Raw genomic sequence first — 20,053 nt, 5'->3', positions numbered from 1 at the left:
ACCTCCTTACCAGTGATATTTGTGGTAACCTCCTTACCAGTGAATAAGACATTGTCAGTAACAAAGAATAATAATCATATTTTGTAAACTATGATTCATAGTTGCTAGGTGACTTACTTGAGATGCCCTGTAAGTAACATACAGCATTAGCAATATAAGTACAACTGAGTATCCAGTCTAGATTTACTCTTCTTAAGATTCAACTTAATATGTAATTAAAGTATTTTTAAAGTGTTTAAATTTGATTCCTCTTTTTAGAATATATGACCTTTTACTTAGAAAATTAATTATCATTGTCATTATTTTACTTTCAGAGCTGAGTGATCTAATAAATATGAACCTCAAATAATAATAGTACTTTTTTTAAAGGAAAAGATTCTTTTTGCAGAAATGGGAATTTTCTCTGTTTAGCAAAACTATAATAGAAAATATTAAACTGAGTTTTATAAATTAGCAGTAAGAAATTGAGGATTGCTGTTACAAAATTTAAAGTGAAAAGTTAAAGTTGTATATCTAAATACTAATATATTGGCAACAATCAGTCTACAAGTGACTATTTTCTTTTAAGTGTCTGAAAACTTTCAGAATGGTCAATTAAAATTTGATGGGACTGTATTTTATTGCTTGTCTAGTTGAATGACAGTTCCAAGGTAGTAGTCTTTGATATTGTCATTGATGTGATGTATTGTAACACTAACAAGACTTAAATTTGTGGGACCAGTGTTTCATTTGCTCTTTACATAGATAAGCACTAATACAAAGGCTGGAGAAAGGAAGTCACTTAACAGATTCATTTATATTTTGTATTATCAAAAGATAATGTGTCATTAGCCACTACTTAGTAGAGAACCACTTTAGAAAATTTAGTCCTTGTTCTCAGAAGGTCTCATTCTGGATGTGAACTAAGATATAAGCAAAACACAAATATATTGCATGATATGAACAGACATCTAACTTAAGTAATACAGAAGAGTAATTTTATTTTATTTTTAAAATTTTTTAGAATTTTTTAGTAATTTTAGAATAACATTGGACCCGAGAGATCACAGGCCATTGTTAGGTGCTGAAAATAATGCTGTTTGGTGGGAAGGATACCACATAGTTGGTTAGTAGCACATTACCTTTTAGTCTAGCTAACTTTTCACTCTTTCTTTCTTTCTTTGCCTTAAAATGATGGAATGCTGATAAATTTGGGAAAGTTTGTTAACTTTGTCATTGCTAAAAGTTAACTTCTAGGAAAACATAACTGAAAGCATATTATACACTTATCAAGGGCTTTAAAAATAATTCTGTTAGTGTATTTCTTCTCCAGAATAAAATTTCTTCAAGGTATAAACTAGTTGTTTTCTTGAAGTGTGATTTGCTTTTATGGTTATTTTTAAGGAAATGAAAGTATTTGAGGAGTGATTGTTTATTCAATAGTTATTTTTGAAGGCGTGATCAATCCACTTGTAGCTTTGTTTTTTGATTTTTCTGTTGAATAGTGATTACAGACTAATACTCTCAGTACATCTTTTGCAATTAATCTGTGTTTAAGTAAAAGTTGTCTTCAAATAATAATATTTCAAGTGACCAATTGAACACTTCCATTATTTTCAATTAAATGTAACCTTTTCATAGATGCAGAATTTAACTATTTAAATAAAATTCTAGGATATACAGTTTACACGAGAGTTTGTTTGGAGGCTCTAACAAGGGAATGCACCTTCTCTTGTTCAAAACAGATTCTTTTGAATGTGAAAAATTCAGTGTCTTGAATTCAGAACTTGACTTTGGACATGATGCACACGGAAGAGGAAGGAAGGCAGAATCAAGCCAAGTTATCCTTACATCTAGTTTGCGGAGTAGATAAAAGTATTGTGGAGATAACTACAGGGTATTTTTTTTAAGGCCCTGCAAATCATGATGATATGTCATTCTGTTAATTGTTTAGTCTCTTGGTTTGTAATCTGGGAAATCTTGCCATGGTCTCTTGGGTGAGAGTCTTATAGATAACACATCTTACCCATACCTGGAGTCCCACAGATTTAGTGCCCATTCCTTCTGTTTAACCTTAGCCTAGATTTTGCTTTTTGATATCTTGGTTTCCTCTCCTCCAAAATGGGGCTTTGTTCTATTGTTTTGGGATTTTTTTACAGCTTTATTTTAAAACTTCTTAAGTTATTTTCTTTAGCCGTGTCAAACTCATGAGAAGATTTAAAATAAAGTTGACAGAGAAAGCTTGTAATATTCCCTTTCTTTAAGATCTCCTCATTTTGGAAGTCTGGCAACCATGCCTCTCATCTTAAATTATGGAATGATCCTACTTAGTAGAAGCCAAAGAAAATTAATTGAGAATAGAGACATATTGGGGAGGTGAATATAAAATGGTTGATATGTGAAAAGGCTGAATTAGGGAGCAAATTTTAAGGACTTTCCTAGATTCTGAGCAAGTAATGGGAAAAATTTAATTTTGCATCTCATTCCCACTTCGTTGACACTACAGGGGAGCTTGGGTTCTTTAACTATTTGTATGATAATAACAGTAATTGTAGTAATAATTGTTAACATCTGTACCAGGCTGTCTACTAATTGCCTCACACAGATTATCTCATTGAATCCATGATAACAGTGTTATCATGTAGGTACTACCATTATTGTTAACTTATAGATGAAACCCAATTTACAGAGTGAAGTTAACTTATTAGCTAGAAAGTGATCTAATTCAGATCCCTCCCGACTCAAAAGCATATATTCTTAACCAGTAGGCATCTTACCTCCTCTCCAAATGGCTAACAAATTGATGTTGTCCCAAAGACAAAGTATATTGAGATACTGTACCAGGAATTTTTTTCTAACCCACAGAACAGAGGGGGCAAAGGAAAGTGGTAGGGAGAGATTAGAGAGGAAGACAGGAAATTTTAAGTATTCCTATAGATTTCTGTTTGTAGGTAGTAAGCTTTGATTTTTAAGGAGACATTGAGTTATAGAAATAGTTATGTAAAGATTTGTAGATGCTTTTGTATTTTTATTTATATAGATAAAGGTGTGTTTGTCCAGAATGTTTGACATTTGTAATCTAGCATGCGGATGTCTTCTCAGATTGTCTCTGAACTGTCACTATAAAAAGATATGCAGAATTTTAAAAATCGAATTTTTATATGCAATTAAGATTATCTCTTTTGTGTTGATTCACCAGTTGATTTGTTTAACAAATATTTTCTGAATGCCTACTGTGAACCAAGCATGTGTCAGATGTTAGAGATTGATTTAAAGACAGATAAGACAGTCCTTGCCTTACTGATTTTACCCCTTAATATGTAAGATAATCAAGTAAACATTTATAAGGATAAATAAGCACAGAGTGCTGTGTCAGCACATAGGAAGGTGTTGATCCACTGTAGAGATCATACATCGGTTGCAAGAAGAAAAGAACTTTAAAATGTCCAGAATAATGAATACAAGTTTCCTATCATGATATGTACAATTTCTATTGGTTAATTAACCATAAGTAAATTATTAGAAATAGCAAGGTGATCTTTTTAAAAAATACCTATGTCTGGGCCTGCCCTTAAAGGTTTTGATTATTTAGCTTGGGGTGGAGCCCATGCATGTATATTTTTTAAAAAGCAGCCCAGTTACTGTTTCGAGCTCCTGTGGTTGGAAACCACTGAAGTATCATTTGAGACAGTTCTCCTAAGACAGTGCTTGCCGACAAGAAGGCTTTTGATGTTGCTAGAGAGAAACTATTACTGGGGAAAGGAAGATTTGAGATAGATAGATAGATAGATAGATAGATAGATAGATAGATAGATAGATAAAGGAAGCACAGATTTAAGATGCTTCTACATTAAGATTAAACAACTTCCTTAGGTAAGACTAATCATTCCAGAAAAACTAAAGAAAGTATTAAGATGTCTCTTATATTCTGCTTAAAAATGCTGAGAATACAAAATGGCTCTCACAGATCCACCACTGAAGAGTCCCACATAGAAATAGTAATACTAATGGGAGATAACACAAAAGAACATTTGTTTGTGAACAGACCCATAATTACCCAAATCTGAAAAAAATTATAATGGTAAATGCCTGAATGAATTTTGATGGTTTGCCAACTAGAAGAGAGCAGATGAATGACAGAGGGAAACTTGATGGCTTTTTAGATGGGAACGATTGGGTAGATAATGAATGATAAGTGAATGCAGGATTCTAATTCATCATGTTACTTAGAGGGTAGACCACACATTGTTTTATTTCTTTGAAGTTTCCTTGTGAAGAGGAGGAAAGGGGTTGTGTTATTTTTTCTGTTTCTCTACGTAGAGAAAGGTTTAGAATGCAACCGGTGACATGTGAATTAATGGTTAACTAGAACCATAAGGAGGGTTTTCTGGGTGCAATCTACCAGATGGTTAGTCTCTAGTCCCTTTTTCTTTGATTTGTTTGGTTTTATTGTTGAGAAAACTATGATCCAAATCCATTAAATAAATTGCCTAAAGTAGCACAACTAATTAAAAGTAGAGCAGGACTAGATTTAAGGCTTTTGGCCAATGAGATCATTACCCTTTTCACTATAGTACATATGCTGTCTTTATTTTTTAGAATTTTATTCTTGCATTTTGAATTTTCTAGTCTAGTTTTCTTTTATTTTGTATTACAATTTGTCTTCTGAAGGTCAAGTAACCTGGTTTGGTTATGAAAGTCCTCGTAGCTTCTGGGACTATATCAGAGTGGCTTGCCGGAAGGTTTCACAGAATTGTATCTGCAGCATTGAAAATATGGAAAATGTCAGTTCCTCTAGAGCTAAGGTAAGAAATAAATAATAATATGCAATGTATATAATCTAATCCTAAACAGTTTTGACCCAAATAGAAAATTCTGAGCTCTTTGCTATGTAATTTTTTTTTCTTTGTTGGGATTAAGCACTTGACAAAGTTTAACATCTTCTGTAGGCTTGTTTCCATTTCTTTTAATTGCATGTAGTTATTTTAGAATGCTGTTGAATCTTCACTGTGGCCTTAGGAATAGCAAAAGGATTTGTAGCTAGTCAGTATGAATTATTTTTTTTTGAGAAGCACAATAAAATATTTCCTATTCTGTGAGGTTTGTACATTTCTTGAATTACCTAACCCAGTGGCCCTCAGTGTCCTGAAGAACTCTGGAGGTCCATAATGTCAAAACTATTTTCATATAGTAACAGGGTGTTATTTGGTTTTTGCGCTATGTTGGCACTTGCACTGCTGATACAGAAGCTATGGTGGCAGAATTATTAGTTCCTTAGTATGAATTAGGGCAGTGGCATCAAACTGTACTAGTAATCATTGTGTTCTTCCTACTGCATTCAGTCTTAAAAACAAAACAAAACAAAAAAAGCCTGTTTCACATGAGAATATCCACGATGGTGCAGTAAGCATTATTAATTTTATTAAAATTCAGCCATTGAATGCCTGTCTTTTTAATATCCTGAGTAATAAAATGGAAAGTACACATAAAGCTTTATAGCATATTAAAATATGATGGTTGTTTCAAGGAAAAGTATTCATGTAGCCATTCGAATTTGTGAGCTGAATTGGACACTTGTATCATGTAATACTATTTTTACTTAAACGCATAGAAAGTATAGTTTTTTAGATTTAGGCATTTGGTAGAATTTTCTTGAATAAAAATGACAAAGTAAGCCTTTTAATTCAAGGGAAACAGCTGACAGCATTTGTTGCCAATGGTAAAATCAAAACTTTGAAGTAAAAATTAGAATCTTGAAAAACTTGTATTTACCATCTTAAGACCAACAATTTCCTTGAACTTAGACTTTTCTGATAACAATGATGTTGATATTAGAAATGTATTTTTTAACTTGTTTAATGAGATGTGTTAGCATTTGGTAAACCTGCAAACCTCATACTTTCCAAATGATCATTGCATGGAATTAAAAAATCATGCATGGGTAAAAGATCCATTTTATCCAGTGGGTTTAATGTAATACAGTATGAAGAGTTCATTGATACGGTTATAGATTCCATGTTGCTGTTAGCCTTTAAGGAATTCTCAGTTATTGAATTTTAATGTAGAATCAAAGGAGAATGTCCACAATTATCTAAAAAGGCCATAAAAGGTGTCCTTTTGCAACTGTGTATCTAGTGAGGCTAGATTATATTGCCTTCATATGCTTCAGCCAAAACAACACCTTAGATTGAATGCAGCAGCAGATACCTAGTTCACATTTATTAAGCCATACATTAAAAAGATTTGAGGGGAGCCTGGGTTTCTCAGTCAGTTGGACGACCGACTTTGGCTCAGGTCATGATCTCGCAGTCCCTGAGTTCAAGGACCACATCGGGCTCTGTGCATGATCTTGTGGTCGGTGAATTTGAGACCCACATCAGGCTCTGTGCTGACAGCTCGGAGCCTAGAGCCTGCTTTGGACTCTCTATCCCCCTCTCTCTCTGCCCCTCTCCCACTTGTGCTGTCTCTCTCTTCCTCAAAAATAAATAAACATTAAAAAAAATTAAAAAAAAAAGATTTGAAAAAATATAAAACAGACCTACTTTCCTCACTAATATTTTTGTTTAGGAAAAGAGAGTTATTTTTAATAAAAGATGTTATTTACATTAACATTTAATGGGTTTATATGTATATATATTATCTAATTTTAGAATTTTATGTATTTTTTATCTAATATTTTAGAAGTTTTCAGTTTTAACTTGTAATACAGTAAATATCAATAGATATAATCTATATAAAAGCACTTTGGAGTCCTCAATATTTTTAAGATTATAATAGGTCTGAGTTGCTGATATAACCTATATCAGCTTTAGTTTAGGAGTTTTGTTTTTTTTACTGGATCATCATACTAGCTTTCCTTACTATTTTTGACACTTAAGAGTTACAGCATGAAACCCGGGTAGAAAATAAAGATTGAAAACAGATACATACAATTGTAAGATCAAGACATAATTCAGTTCAATTCATTATTTCATAGTTACAAACTTATAAATTACAAGTCTCTATAATAAATGAAAATAGTATAGCAATCATATTTCAGAAGTATAGTTTCCAAGTTTATTGTTCCTGCATCTGTTTTTATTTAGCGTATTTTTTCTTCTGGAAAATTATTAGCAAAATTGATAAAGATATATTAAAGTTAAACATTTTGTAATACATAAACTGAATGTTTTTTAAAATGAGATTTATAATATTTAAGTGGCATAATTAGAAAGATAGTTAAATATTTTTAAATTATACTATATAAGTATTTTTGGATAAAGTTGATAGCTGTGATTTTTGGCGCCTTTTGAAAACTAGGGCTGTAGATTGCATTTTGTGAAACCACTGCTGCCTCCTTCACTGCCGCCAGTCTGAGCAATGGTTAACTTTCTGTTTCATTGTCTTTGAACTTTATTAGTTTGAATCAGTTTTCTTCCCTGCGTCACACATTTTTTAAGCCAATAAATGTCTTCATTTTTAAGTCAATTATAGCTAGATTATTGAAAATGTTTTTTCTTATAGATGTTTAAAACTTGTTTTTTATTTTAATGGCTTTCTTCTTAGCTATAATATTGTGTTAGTAGTCCCTTTAGCCTCTGTTTTCTCAAACTATTGAATTTATGCATTTATTTACATTTGAATTATCTGATTGACTACAGGTTTAGAAAATGTACAATCTGAATTCTCCTTTGCATCTTAGTTGAGTTTATATCAGGTTTCCTTTCATGTTTTCTTTATGGTTTAAGAATCATATTGGGGGCTCCTGGGTGGCTCAGTTGGTTGAACATCTGACTCTTGGTTTTGGCTCAGGCCATGATCCCAGGGCTGTGGGATCAAGCCCTGTGTGGGACTCTGTGGTGAGCTTTGAGCCTTCTTAAGATTCTCTCTGTCTTGCCCTCTGGCCCTCTACCCTGCTTGCACTTGCTTGCTCTCAAGAAAAAAAATTTTTTTTAATATTTTTAAAATTAAAAAAAATCTTTTCTTCTGTAGGTTAAGATTAAAAGGCAAGATGTAATTTGAATGAATGAAGTGTATAAAAATAGACAGTGTCCCAGGTGTTACATAAACTTTATTTTCTTATTTTCAAATTAAAAGTAGGAGCAATTGATAATAAGTGTATTCTAAACCCCTTCAGTATAGGAGAGAATATATTTATAGAACTAGCGTATACCAAAATACAAAAGGTAATTGTGAAGTTAACACACATTAGATATGTAGCATTTGGACTTGGGTGTAACACATAAATGCAAAACCCAGCTGACTCCCTCTCTTAATGAGACTCTTGGGAATAGGCCCTGCACAGCAAGGTGCTGCCCATCAGAGAGAGTTAATATTTATTCTGTAAAAAACCAGTGTTGAATATCACTGCATAATAATCAGGTTCCAAAATCTGGCATTTATATCTTTGTTTGCTCAGGCCTCAAATAGATTCCATTTACTGGGGAAAGAAAGATCAGTGATTTGCCTGGTTATGCTGGGGAAAGTCTACAAGCAAATATTACTTCTGTCTTTATTCATTGTGGTGGGAAGAACAAAGTATTTAATCTACTTATTAAATCACACGTGCTAATGCCAACTGTCAGGATTGAAGGATTAAGCAAATACCTTAGATGGCTGGTTTATTGAGTCTTCGAGCTGCTTTCAGGAGTAACTACTAGCCTATACAGCACTCACATCCAGTTTTGACATTTGTGAAAACTTATCAGAACCACAGCATCAAATTTACCTGCTAAACAATGTGCAACTCAGTACACCTGGGACCAAGCAGATCTTCATTTTTGAATTCTATATAAGAAGCAGAATAACTTTGATTACACCTTTAGGGTTATGTGGATGACATACTAAGCACTGGAAGACAAGATACCTTACAGAACAATGACTAATTCAGTATGGAAACTTTCTTTAACTTTAGTTGCATTGATTTTAATCAGGATTGTCTGTGTCCTACAACTACTGTACAACTCAGATTCGCATCATAGAAACTTGCCACCATGGGAGATCTGATACTTGGTCACTCTGAGCTGAGATCTGTGAAATGCTGACAGTCCCTTTCTTTGCTCAGTCTTTGTCCAGCTGAACCTATTTGCCAGGGCTTAAAGAAAGCCTAACAGTGGAATACAGTATTTGAATTAAAGATCATTTCTGTAATCTTTACATCTCAGGTGTATCAGCCGCTCTTCTTTCTACAATACGCAGAGGTTCTGGGAATGGGATTTCTGTATATGGGATTTCTTATTTAAGTTTCAGACTAGAATTAGCACTCTTAGATAACTAACTTCGTCGCAAAGGGCATTTATTTTACTCTATTTTGAACACACCCATCTTTCCCATCTGCTGTTGGACTGATTACTTATCAGCATAATAGGTGATTTCTGACAGAAATTCCCTAAATGGATCCTTAGTTACCACTGTTACTGATCTTACATATATTTCCATTGGATTTTCTTAGTATTCCAACTGATTTCAAGCTCAAGAAATTCTTTTCCTCCTTCTGTTTTTGTTGTTGTGTGAGGCAACAGCAATACCAGCATATGAGCTCTATACTGTTCTTGAGTTCTTCTTGCCTTCCTGCCTATCTTATGTAGTTTTCTTTTTCTTTGTTTTTAATGGTTCTTTTTTTTTTTTTAAGTTTATTTTGAGAGAGAAAGAGAGCAAGCGTGGGGGAGGGGAAGAGAGAGTTGGAGAGAGAATCTCAAGCAGGTTCTACACTGTCAGCGCACAGCCCAAGGCAGGGCTCAAACTCATGAACCATGAGATCATGACCTGAGCCAAAATGAACAGTCAGATGCTCACCTGACTAAGGCATCCAGGTGCCCCTCTTTTTCTTTGTTTTTAAGAACAGTTCTTGTTTGTGGCTAAGTTAAGCTTTCCTGGTTTGTGGTTGCTTACTCTGTACATTTCTTTGGTTCTTGAGTTTAACATATTGGACCAATTTCTGAATATGCTGGCCATACCAGCCATTCACATATTCATGCATTCTTTCATCTGATACATTTTTGAGCACCTATACTATGTCAGAACTGTGATTGCAGTCCTTAACACATTTCTAGGACAGAAATCCCCAATCCTTCCTGGTCTTTTTTGGTCTCATCCTCTTGTATACTTTTTCCTTTATTCAGAAGCTGACTTTATCACTGCTCTTTTTTAGAGGCAGGTTAGCCAAATTTTCTACCGAAAGAGGTAGGGACAGTGGGGCTATTAATCACAGATACACTAGAGTTATCAAATACTAGAACTTTACAGTAAGATAGATTTGTGAAGACATGATTTTTATAACCATTTTCTATTACTAACAAATCTGTCTCCTCTTGTCCCTTAAACCACCGCTTGACATTTCCTATTCCTAATTCTTTATTGTGATGGCTGCAAACCTGGAAGAATGGCAGACATACTTGGGGAGCTTTAAAAATAAACGGTTTCCTAGGCAGAAACCAGAAATACTCTGATTCTGCCCATTTGTTTTACATTCTTTCCATTTTAAATACTAAGTTCATATGAATCTTTATGAAAGACCATTTTCCTCACATCATTCCTTTTCCCCACTTGTCACTGGTACCTCTAATGCCTACTGGCAATGAGCAAGTTACTTATCTACTTTAGTTTTATCCATTTATTCAACAAGTATATATTGACTGTCTACTGTGTGCTAGAAACTGTTAATAAATATTGAGGATACAGTCGCATTGGTGAAAAAATGGCAGAGAACAAATGTTGTGTAATGTTTCAGTAATTATAACAAATCAGTGTATATATAATATAATCTCAGGGGCCTTAAAAAAATGAAACAGGTTAAGTTAGAAAGTGATCAGAGTGGTAGAAGAAAGGACACTTTTTTAGATAGGTTGGGTAGGGAAGGCTTGTGTAATGCAACAACATTTGAGCCAGGATGTGAATTACAGAAAGAAATGTGCTGTTCAAATGGTAAGCAGAGGAAGCAGAGTATGTTAAGAGTTTAGATATTACTCTGAATGCAATGGGGAGCTACTTGAGGGTTTCTTTCTTTTAATTTTTTTAAATAATAGAGTATTGTTATGTAGTTTGCATTTCAAAAAGATCCACTGAGTGCAGTATGGAGAATGCACGTGGAGGGAGAGAGTCATAGTAGAAGGATATAACTGAAGTAAAAAAAAAAAATATATATCCTGGAGGTGAGAAATGAACCAGTTTCTGATTCTGGTGATGACAGAGTAGCTTGTATCATAGCATCCCTTCTGCCAACAACTGTAGAGTTTGGATAAAATACACAAAACAATAAATTTAAGACATAAGAGAACAGACAAGGCATGAGGACTTAAGTGGCCACAATACTAGAGAGAAGGATCGTACATGAGGTGTGAGCCCTACTTTCATCTTGGCTGTTAGCCTAAGGACATTTGTCTGTTCACATCATTGATACAGAGTCAATCAGAGAGTGCTGGGAATTCTTTTAGTTTCTCTAGGCTAGAGAAACAGAAGGTGGAACTTGGACCTGCCACTGAAACCAGGACTTTATTGAGATAGCTGCAGACAGATGTGTCTGAAGTTATACATGCAGTTTTCCTCTGAGGTGTTTGCCAACTTTTAGCTACTTGAAGCATAGAGCAAAAGTCTCATAAACCAGGCTGAAAGTTGCAGGTAGGAAGCTAAAAAAGCTGATTATAAAGATTTCACAGTTCTGGTCTGGAGATAAAGAGGTTAGAGTTTAAGGTCAAACAAGTTGGAGGGGCCTTGTAAAATACTGTAGACTTTTATTTGTGACCCCAGAAAGATTCCACCTTGGGAGTAAGAGATATTCAGACAAAGACCAGCCCAAAAAAGTCCTACAATTGGTGCCCTTAAACAGTGAAAAGTGATGTTTAAGTACACTCCCTTCCTACCTGAGCAAAAATAAATCTACTCTAGAGAAAGGTAGCGTTAGTGCAGCTACAAACTTTTATATACAGTGTCCAGTATTCAATCAAAAACCGCTCACTATGCATATCAGGAAACAAGATCTAATGACCAAAACTAAGAAATAAAAAAAGGTAATTGAAACATCTATTGGAGATGCAGATAGTAGACTTTTAAGTAATTGTAGTAGAAAATATTAATAAGGATTAGTAGTACCAGAGAACTGAAGTATGTAAGAATGTATAAATATTCATTCAAAATATTCATTCAAACCAAACACATACAGAACTTATCCAAAAATTGATCATATGCTGAGTTATAATTCATTTCATTGAATTTCAGATTGAAATCATCTCAAATGTGTTCTCTGATCACAGTGGAATTAAGCTATAATTAATAACAAAAATATAACTAGAAAATGCTTATGTGAGTAAAAATTGAGAAGGACTTCTAAATAAGTCACGGATGAAAGAAGTTAAAATTAAAATGGAAAAATAAATGGAAAGTAGTGATAATGAAAATATAACATGTAAAATTTGTGCTTAGAGAAAAAAAGACTTACGTAGGCTCATGTATTAAAAAAAAAATAAAGGCTGAAAGTCATTGATCAAGGTTTTCATCTCAAGAAGCTATTTAAGAAAAGTAATACATCCAAAAAGAAGGAAATAAATAAAGGGAAAAAAATAAATTAAATTGAAAAAATATATACAATAGAAAAAGCTCAACAAAACTAAAAGGTGGTGGTTTTAAAAAGATTAATACAATTGGTAAGCTTCTAACAAGACTATTCATACAGAGAAAAAGATTATAAATTACCAGTATCAGAAATAGGCCAACCAACCCCATAGGCCGTATAGGCATTAAAAATCCTAAAAGGATATTATGAATAATTCATACCTATAAATTTTATTTTTTTAAGGTTTATTTATTTATTCCAAGGTGGGGAGAGGCAGAGAGGGAGGGAGAGAATCCCAAGTAGGCTCTGCACTGTCTGCACAGAAACTGACGCAGGGCTCAAGCTCACAAACCACAAGATCTTGACCTGACCTGAAATCAAGAGTAGCACACTTAACCAAGTCACCATACATAGGAATTTTAAAATTTAGATGAAATGGACAAATTCTTTGAAAAAAATTATAAAACTAACTTAAAAAGGAAGAAAACATCTGAATATTTTGGTACCCACTAAAGAAGTAGAATCTATAAAGTCTTTCCCTTGCAAGCCCAATTTTTAGTTGAGTTATTCGTATAGATTTGTAAGAATTATTTGTATTTTATAAATGAGAGCTTTTTGTCATATGTATATAATGCAGATATCTTTGCCTACTCTGTAATTTGTTTTTTTACTCTCTTAAATGATTATAGGTTATCCCCTGAAACAGGAGGGAAGGTAGAGTATATAGAGCGTATAGATTTTAGTTCAGTTAGGTTGGTTGGTTTGGTGGTGAGATGTTTCCTGTCTTCTCAATGTGTCTGTTTTTTGTTTCCTCATAGAGTAAGGTAGGGCTAGTATTGTAACTCACACAATTCTTGAGAAGATTAAGTATTTTAATATATATATATATCTTAATGTATCTTAAGCCAGAGCTAAGCATATATTAATTAAGCCAAGCTGTAAGGCTTTCCCACTTTATGGCCCCAACAACTTTTATAAGTCTGTTTATCTCCTGTTCTAGTAAAAGTTCTTTTGTTGAAAGAAAAGAAACTTAAAATTAGCACAGTGTATTATCACAATATAATAGAGAATTCCACAAACATACAAGGACAGGAAATTAGGTGCAGGCCAGTTTTGCATGAATTGAAATTAATAAATCAGGAAGCAGGGCTTTCCCCACATTTCTTATCTAGCAATAGCACAGTCTCCTGTGTCTAACTTTCTCTGGCGAGCAACTCTCCCACCTTCTGCTCTGGTGAAATCATAGCCTTTTGATTCAAACCACCACTACCAGTCTCTGTGTCTTTCAAAGGAAATTTCAGGAGAGAAACTTGAGACTGCTGACCAATGGCTTGCTTCTTCCTTCCTTTTGTTCTGATCAGCCACTGCTATTTGTAGGTTCCCCAAGGCTTACTCAGCAGGAATAATGGACTGAGCCCTGGGCAAACTAAAAGGGGTTTTGAGTTTGATGAACAAATTGACTGCCCTGCTAATCACATTCATATCGTTCCTTTTTTTCACAATACTGCTGCTTCTAGTTTGTCAGGTTTTACCACTGTCTAGATTGACTCCTTTTTGATCTTTCCTATCCAGAGGTTTGGTGAATTCACTAGAGGTATAGACATTTCTAAAGAATGTTGTGTGTGTTTTTTGTTTTTTGTTTTTTTCTGGGCACCTGGGTGGCTCAGTTGGTTAAGCATCAGACTCCATTTTGGCTCAGATCATGATCTCAAGATTTTGGCTCAGGTCATGATCTCAGGGTCCGTGAGTGAGTTCAGATCTCATGGTTTGTGAGTTGGGCCCTGTGTCAGGCCTCTCGTGTTGACAGTACGGAGCCTTCTTGGATTCTGTGTCCCTCCCCAGCTTGCTCATCCTCCCTCCCTCCCTCCCTCCCTCCCTCCCTCCCTCCCCCCTCAAAAATAAATAAGTAAACTTTTTTAAAAATGCTTTTTTTCTCCATACCAGGTGATTGACCATCATGTATAATGATTAGCGTCACCTTTATTCTCAACTGCCATTGCATTGTTTTGATTTTCTATCTCATTAATCTTCATAGATTTTCTGGAGATTGGTGGGAGGGCTGCGTGAAAATGAAAGCAATCGAATTAAAAAATTCTCATTACAAATGTGACCTCTTATATTCTTTAATTTTAAATAGAGTCCAGGAGAAATGCTTTGGATTATTAAAAAAAGCAAAAACAGGGGCGCCTGGGTGGCGCAGTCGGTTAAGCGTCCGACTTCAGCCAGGTCACGATCTCGCGGTCCGTGAGTTCGAGCCCCGCGTCGGGCTCTGGGCTGATGGCTCAGAGCCTGGAGCCTGTTTCCGATTCTGTGTCTCCCTCTCTCTCTGCCCCTCCCCCGTTCATGCTCTGTCTCTCTCTGTCCCAAAAATAATTAAACGTTGAAAAAAAAAAAAAAAAAAAAAAAGCAAAAACAAAAACAAAACTGGCTAGTCTCAACTATTGAATGATATTACCCCTTTCAAAAGTAAAATTAAATTATTCACATTTAGTCAGAATTGTCTGCTTATGTGATTTTCTACTAGAATATATGGTTTTGTGTAACTTTATTGTGAGTTTGTTTTTTCCAGTTAAAATATTTGGTAATAGTTTTAGAATGTTACGGGTGCAAACTCAGTAACTCATGATTTGGATGCATGGTACGTAATGAAATTTGGTTCAATATTAGTTATCTAAAACCTCCCTCTGGAAGGATAGGTGGGAAGTTTTCTTAAACAAGTGGTGTGGCAATGGTCATTTAAAAAAAAAAGAATGGACTCTGCTCTTCATGTTTTATAAGGGGACTCATTTTAATTAGCATGTTAATTTGGGCATTGAAGTAGAGTTACGTAAAGTCTCTGACCCGAGTAACTCAATATTAATAGTTACCTCCCTACAGCTGATAGAAAATTAGTATGACATATAGTACCCTATATATTTAGAGAAACAAATGACAAAAAAACAAACTTTATATAATCAAAACCTACCTGTTCTTATCTACTTAAATATTTTTTAGTCTTTATCAAATGTATATTTTGACTGAATTGTTATTTACATATTAAAATGCTTATATTTTTGATTACAGTGGACAAAATATTTTTTTAACCTGTAATTTTTTTTCACATTTGATTCTTTCTTCTTCCTTTTAGGGTAGAGCCTGGATTAGAGTAGCACTCATGGAAAAACACTTATCTGAATACATCTCTACAGCTCTGAGAGACTTCAAAACAACCAGGTTTAAAAGTCTTTTTGATTTTCAAATATATATTTAAAAGAATCACCTAAAGATTAGAAGTAAGAATAAGATGAAGATTCATTCCTATCTTAAGTCCTTAGCTATTTTATTTCCTCTTTTTTTGTACTGCTCAGGTAAATCCACTATCTTCTCAGGAAAATGCCATTTGTCAGCTAACCATGCATCTTCTTGAGTTTATCTTTTCAGGCTTTACATTATACCTAGAGTATCTTTCTGAATCATTTCTATTTCTCACACTTTTAATAGTTGAAGTTCATTCTCTCCACAGGCTTTTCCCTGACCAATTTGAAGAAAAATCTCACCATCAGATTCCTATAGCATTCTTTCTCTTTCTATATTACATTTATTTTATTTCTTTCATTTAATTCATACATATAACTAGTGATTGCTCAGTTGTCTTTTTAAGGCAGGCTAGACTAGTGTTGTTTTTCTTAGGTTGTATACACGTAAGAGATGACATACTGTGCCATGTGACTTTACTTTTTTACAATGATAAAAGAAAAGGTTCATATTAGGACAACAGGCATTCCTATAAAACTCTGGTCTGCTAATCTCTATGCTTATAACTGTTGTTAAAAAAATGATTTTCTGCATTTCAAAAGTATTTGTAAATGAAAATATTCAGTACTTTCAGTACCTTAAACATGTACTATTCAATACAGTGGCCACTAACCACATGCCACCATGTAAATTACTGTCAGTTAAGAGTAAATAAAATTACCAAATCGCTTCTTCAGTTGCCATGTCACATTTCAGGTGTTGAGTAGGCATGTGCAGCTAATGACTACCAAACTGGACAGCACATATGTAGAACATTCTATTGGACCACACTGCCTTAGGCACTTCTAAATTACCATACATATTACTACCTCATAAATCATATTTCTGAAAGAGAAGAAAAGAGTGACAACTAGAAACTAGTTTTGATAGAGCAATTAGGGCCATATATAAAGAACTCATATATCTGGAATCTTAATTTCCATGTCCTGTTGCAATATTTGGCATTTTGGATTTTGAAAAAATCTGGGCATTTATTATGATACATTTTTGCTTTGTTTTTTTCCCACTTTACTTAGGTATAATTGACATATTTTGAAGTTTAAGGTGTACAACATGTTGATTTGATACACTTATTACTATCAAATGATTACTGTCATATCACTAACACTTCCATCATGTCACATAATTGTTTGATATGTACTTACTGAATTCTTTTATTGCAGTATGATTCCTTGGGCAGTGAAATGATGAACTCTTAGATGTTTGAGATGAACTTTGTGAAATGAAAATTTTGTTACTTCTATTTATTATTTCTAGTAAATAAGTTTAATTATGGAAGATACCAAATATTGAGGATACTAAGGTTTTGAAGATAAAAGTAGTATAAGAATCTCATAGATCAAACCTATAAATCCTAAATCAATGAAATCAAAATGAAGTTTACACAATAAACGTCTCCTGTGCATTTGCATAGTTGCATTAAAGTTATGCTAGTCTTCTGAATAGAAATTAAAGCATTGATAATCTAAGTTGTTAGTCTTGTTTCTTAGACAAATGAGTGGAGTAGAAATAGTTCTTGAATAGATCATTTTTAGACTGAATAGTTCAAATATTTAAAGGGAAATGCTTTTTGGCTTGTTCTTAGGTGTTAGCTGTCTTTTTTGATAAAAAGGAAATGATTCAGCTCTAAAAAAGTCCATGAAGTAAAAATACTCTTGTAAAAATATATAAGCACACATTATTGAAACAGAAACATGGCTTAGTAAATGTTTCTACACATATGCAAGCAAATATATGTTTATATAATATATGCTCCCATAGTATTTAAGTGCTAATACAATGGCTCTAATTTCCAGAAAAGGAAGGAGGGTGTTATTTCAGAATTCTCATCTTAGAAGTTAAAAAATGCAGTTGCAAAAAGTCTTCCTTTTTAAAAGCAAAACAAAACTATGCTATTTTTTTTTTTTTTTACTGAAGTCAAACCAAAGAAACTTCTTAATTATAAATAAATTTGATTGTGAACCTCTGGCTGAAACATACCTATTTGGAAGATTAGGCTTGTGAAATGCAAGCAAACTATTGGAAAGAATAGTTATACCTTACCTTTTGTCTGGATGCTCCTGACATAAGTGCTTGTAGAACAATGAGAAATGATCTCTGGTCCTTTAGGAATCTTGAGAGTATCTGAATCAAGTCTTCTTTTCTTGTTCTACTCTTCACAGATAAAGAGTAATGACGTCCTTTAAAATGGTGATGCAAGTGTTTACCCCAGGACAGAAGGAGGAGCTACATGAGCTAAGATAGGCAAGCTTGAGAATAATAATCTGTGAAAATCCAAGGATAAGATTGGGTGAAGAAGTAGGGGAACAGAAATATAGTAAATTATCTTGTAGGAGCACATCACATGGCTCTGTAGTGTTAGAGAAATACAAGTGATTTTTTTTTTTTTTTTGCTAAGATGGAGGATGTCTTAGTGAGCAGTTGGAAACAACCCTTGCAGGGTTTCTGGTTTAGGGATTGAGGGGTTACTGGGAAATAGCCAGAGTTGGGAGGTTAGAGAGTTGAGATTAGAATCCAAACTTAAAAAAAAAAAAAAAAGGTGGGCAATTGTTTTTGTAGGTTACTGGGAAGACTGAGAAATAGAGAAGTAAAGTAGAAACTGAATTAATTTGTTCCAAGTTTTAATTTCTCCCTACCCACAGACTGAAAAATAGTTAGAAAAGTTAAGCTAAAAAACACAAATGTGATACTTGAAACAAGATAAGATTGAAACCATTCTGGTAAGAATTTGAAGTAACAAATATGGAAAATATGAAGTAGAGATAAAATTAGTTTTGTAGAGACCTGTTTGTTACTTTACAATTGTACCGCAGTACTTAATTTATGACAAAAGTTGTACTCAGAAGAAATAATAATTTTTTTATACTATAGTAGGTGTAAGAGAAGGAAGGAGTGAAGTATGAAACCAAACTTCAAAAATTAACTGAGCTGTCACAAAGTGAAAAAGGAGTTGATAAATACTTTTCCCACTTACAGAAAAGTAGATAGAATAGTGAAAAATTACCATATCTTTCAAGAGCTAAGAAAGACTTAGAATCTGAATCTGTTTAAATTATAAAATACAATAATTAAATATTTTATAAATATATATTTAAAATATATTAAATATTAAATATTTTAAAATAATTTATTTCCTAAAAATATAAATAAAATACTTATATTTTATATTATTAAGATGAAAAACATTAATAAAACTTGCTTGTGCACTACTACCTTATTTCATATACAAAAATTACTGAAAATGGATCAGACTTCCATGAAAACTCTTGGAAGAAAACATAAATGTAAATCTTCCTGACCTTGGATTAGGAATAATTTCCCGGATATAATAGCAAATACACAGGCCACTAAAGAAAAAGTAGATACATTGGCATTAAAACATTAAAAAGTAAAAAATAAAAAAAAAGATTAAGAGGCATACAATACTTAGCAAACTAATGAAAGCCTTCTGTCAACCACAGGGTTTGTCTATAAGGCAGATCAGATTCCCATTTGAAAGACAGCCAGCCAGTGAAACAGACATACCCACACAGTTGGAAATAGAGGAGGAAGATAAAACTGATGTGTTCCAGCAGCAGACAGAAGGTGTCTACTAAAGAAGGAACCTGCCACTTTGTTCCAGAACTATGTTCGTACAGACCAAGAATACATTCTGTGTTAAAAACCTCAGTTTGGGGCGCCTGGGTGGCTCAGTCGGTTAAGTGTCCGACTTCAGCTCAGGTCATGATCTCGTGGTTCATGGGTTCGAGCCCCGCGTCAGGCTCTGTGCTGACAGCTCAGAGCCTAGATCCTGCTTCGGATTCTGTGTCTCCCTTTCTCACTGCCCCCTCGCTCACACGCTGTCTCTCAAAAATGAGTAAACATGCAAAAAAAAAAAAAAAAAAAGGAAAGGGGTGCCTGGGTGGCTCAGTGAGTTGAGCATCCGACTTTGGCTCAGGTCATGATTTCACAGTTCATGAATTCGAGCCCCGCATCAGGCTCTGTGCTGAAAGTTCAGAGCCTAGAGACTGCTTCAAATTCTATGTCTCCCTCTCTCTCTGCTCCCCAGCTCATGCTCTGTCTCTCTCTCCTTCAAAAATAAATAAAAACATTAAAAAAATTTTTTTTAAATTAAAAAACTCAGTTTGGTTCCACCACATCCTGAGTACTAGTTGATAGTTTATTCTTTCATTTTCCCGTTCCTCATTCCTTTACTCTGCATGCAGTAACTGGTGTGTTCGCACTAGCATATTGCCTTTTTTTTTTTTTGTACTA

General features: G+C 33.9%; 2 protein-coding genes across 6 annotated transcripts in view; one reads left to right on the top strand and one right to left on the bottom strand.

The window, feature by feature from the left end:
• The window catches only part of ABCB1 (ATP binding cassette subfamily B member 1), a 248,730-nt gene extending 230,774 nt beyond the window's left edge, over nucleotides 1-17,956 (bottom strand). Inside the window, exon 1 of the mRNA XM_086696779.1 lies at nucleotides 17,843-17,956. Within this exon, the coding sequence (XP_086552905.1) occupies nucleotides 17,843-17,866 (24 nt within the window). The 5' untranslated portion in view covers nucleotides 17,867-17,956. The remainder of the gene's footprint in view (nucleotides 1-17,842) is intronic.
• The window catches only part of RUNDC3B (RUN domain containing 3B), a 148,537-nt gene that overhangs the window by 53,107 nt on the left and 75,377 nt on the right, over nucleotides 1-20,053 (top strand). For all 5 annotated transcript variants that reach the window (XM_086696784.1, XM_086696782.1, XM_086696783.1 and 2 more), the window contains 2 exons: nucleotides 4,651-4,784; nucleotides 15,633-15,718. In XM_086696784.1, coding sequence (XP_086552910.1) covers nucleotides 4,651-4,784; nucleotides 15,633-15,718 — 220 coding nt within the window. The remainder of the gene's footprint in view (nucleotides 1-4,650; nucleotides 4,785-15,632; nucleotides 15,719-20,053) is intronic.

This window comes from Puma concolor, chromosome A2, assembly GCF_028749965.1.
Source record: "Puma concolor isolate L17-30 chromosome A2, mPumCon1.1.hap2, whole genome shotgun sequence".
Lineage (NCBI taxonomy): Eukaryota > Metazoa > Chordata > Mammalia > Carnivora > Felidae > Puma > Puma concolor.
Note: the sequence above shows the minus strand (reverse complement) of the source record. Positions and strands in the feature narration are given on the sequence as shown.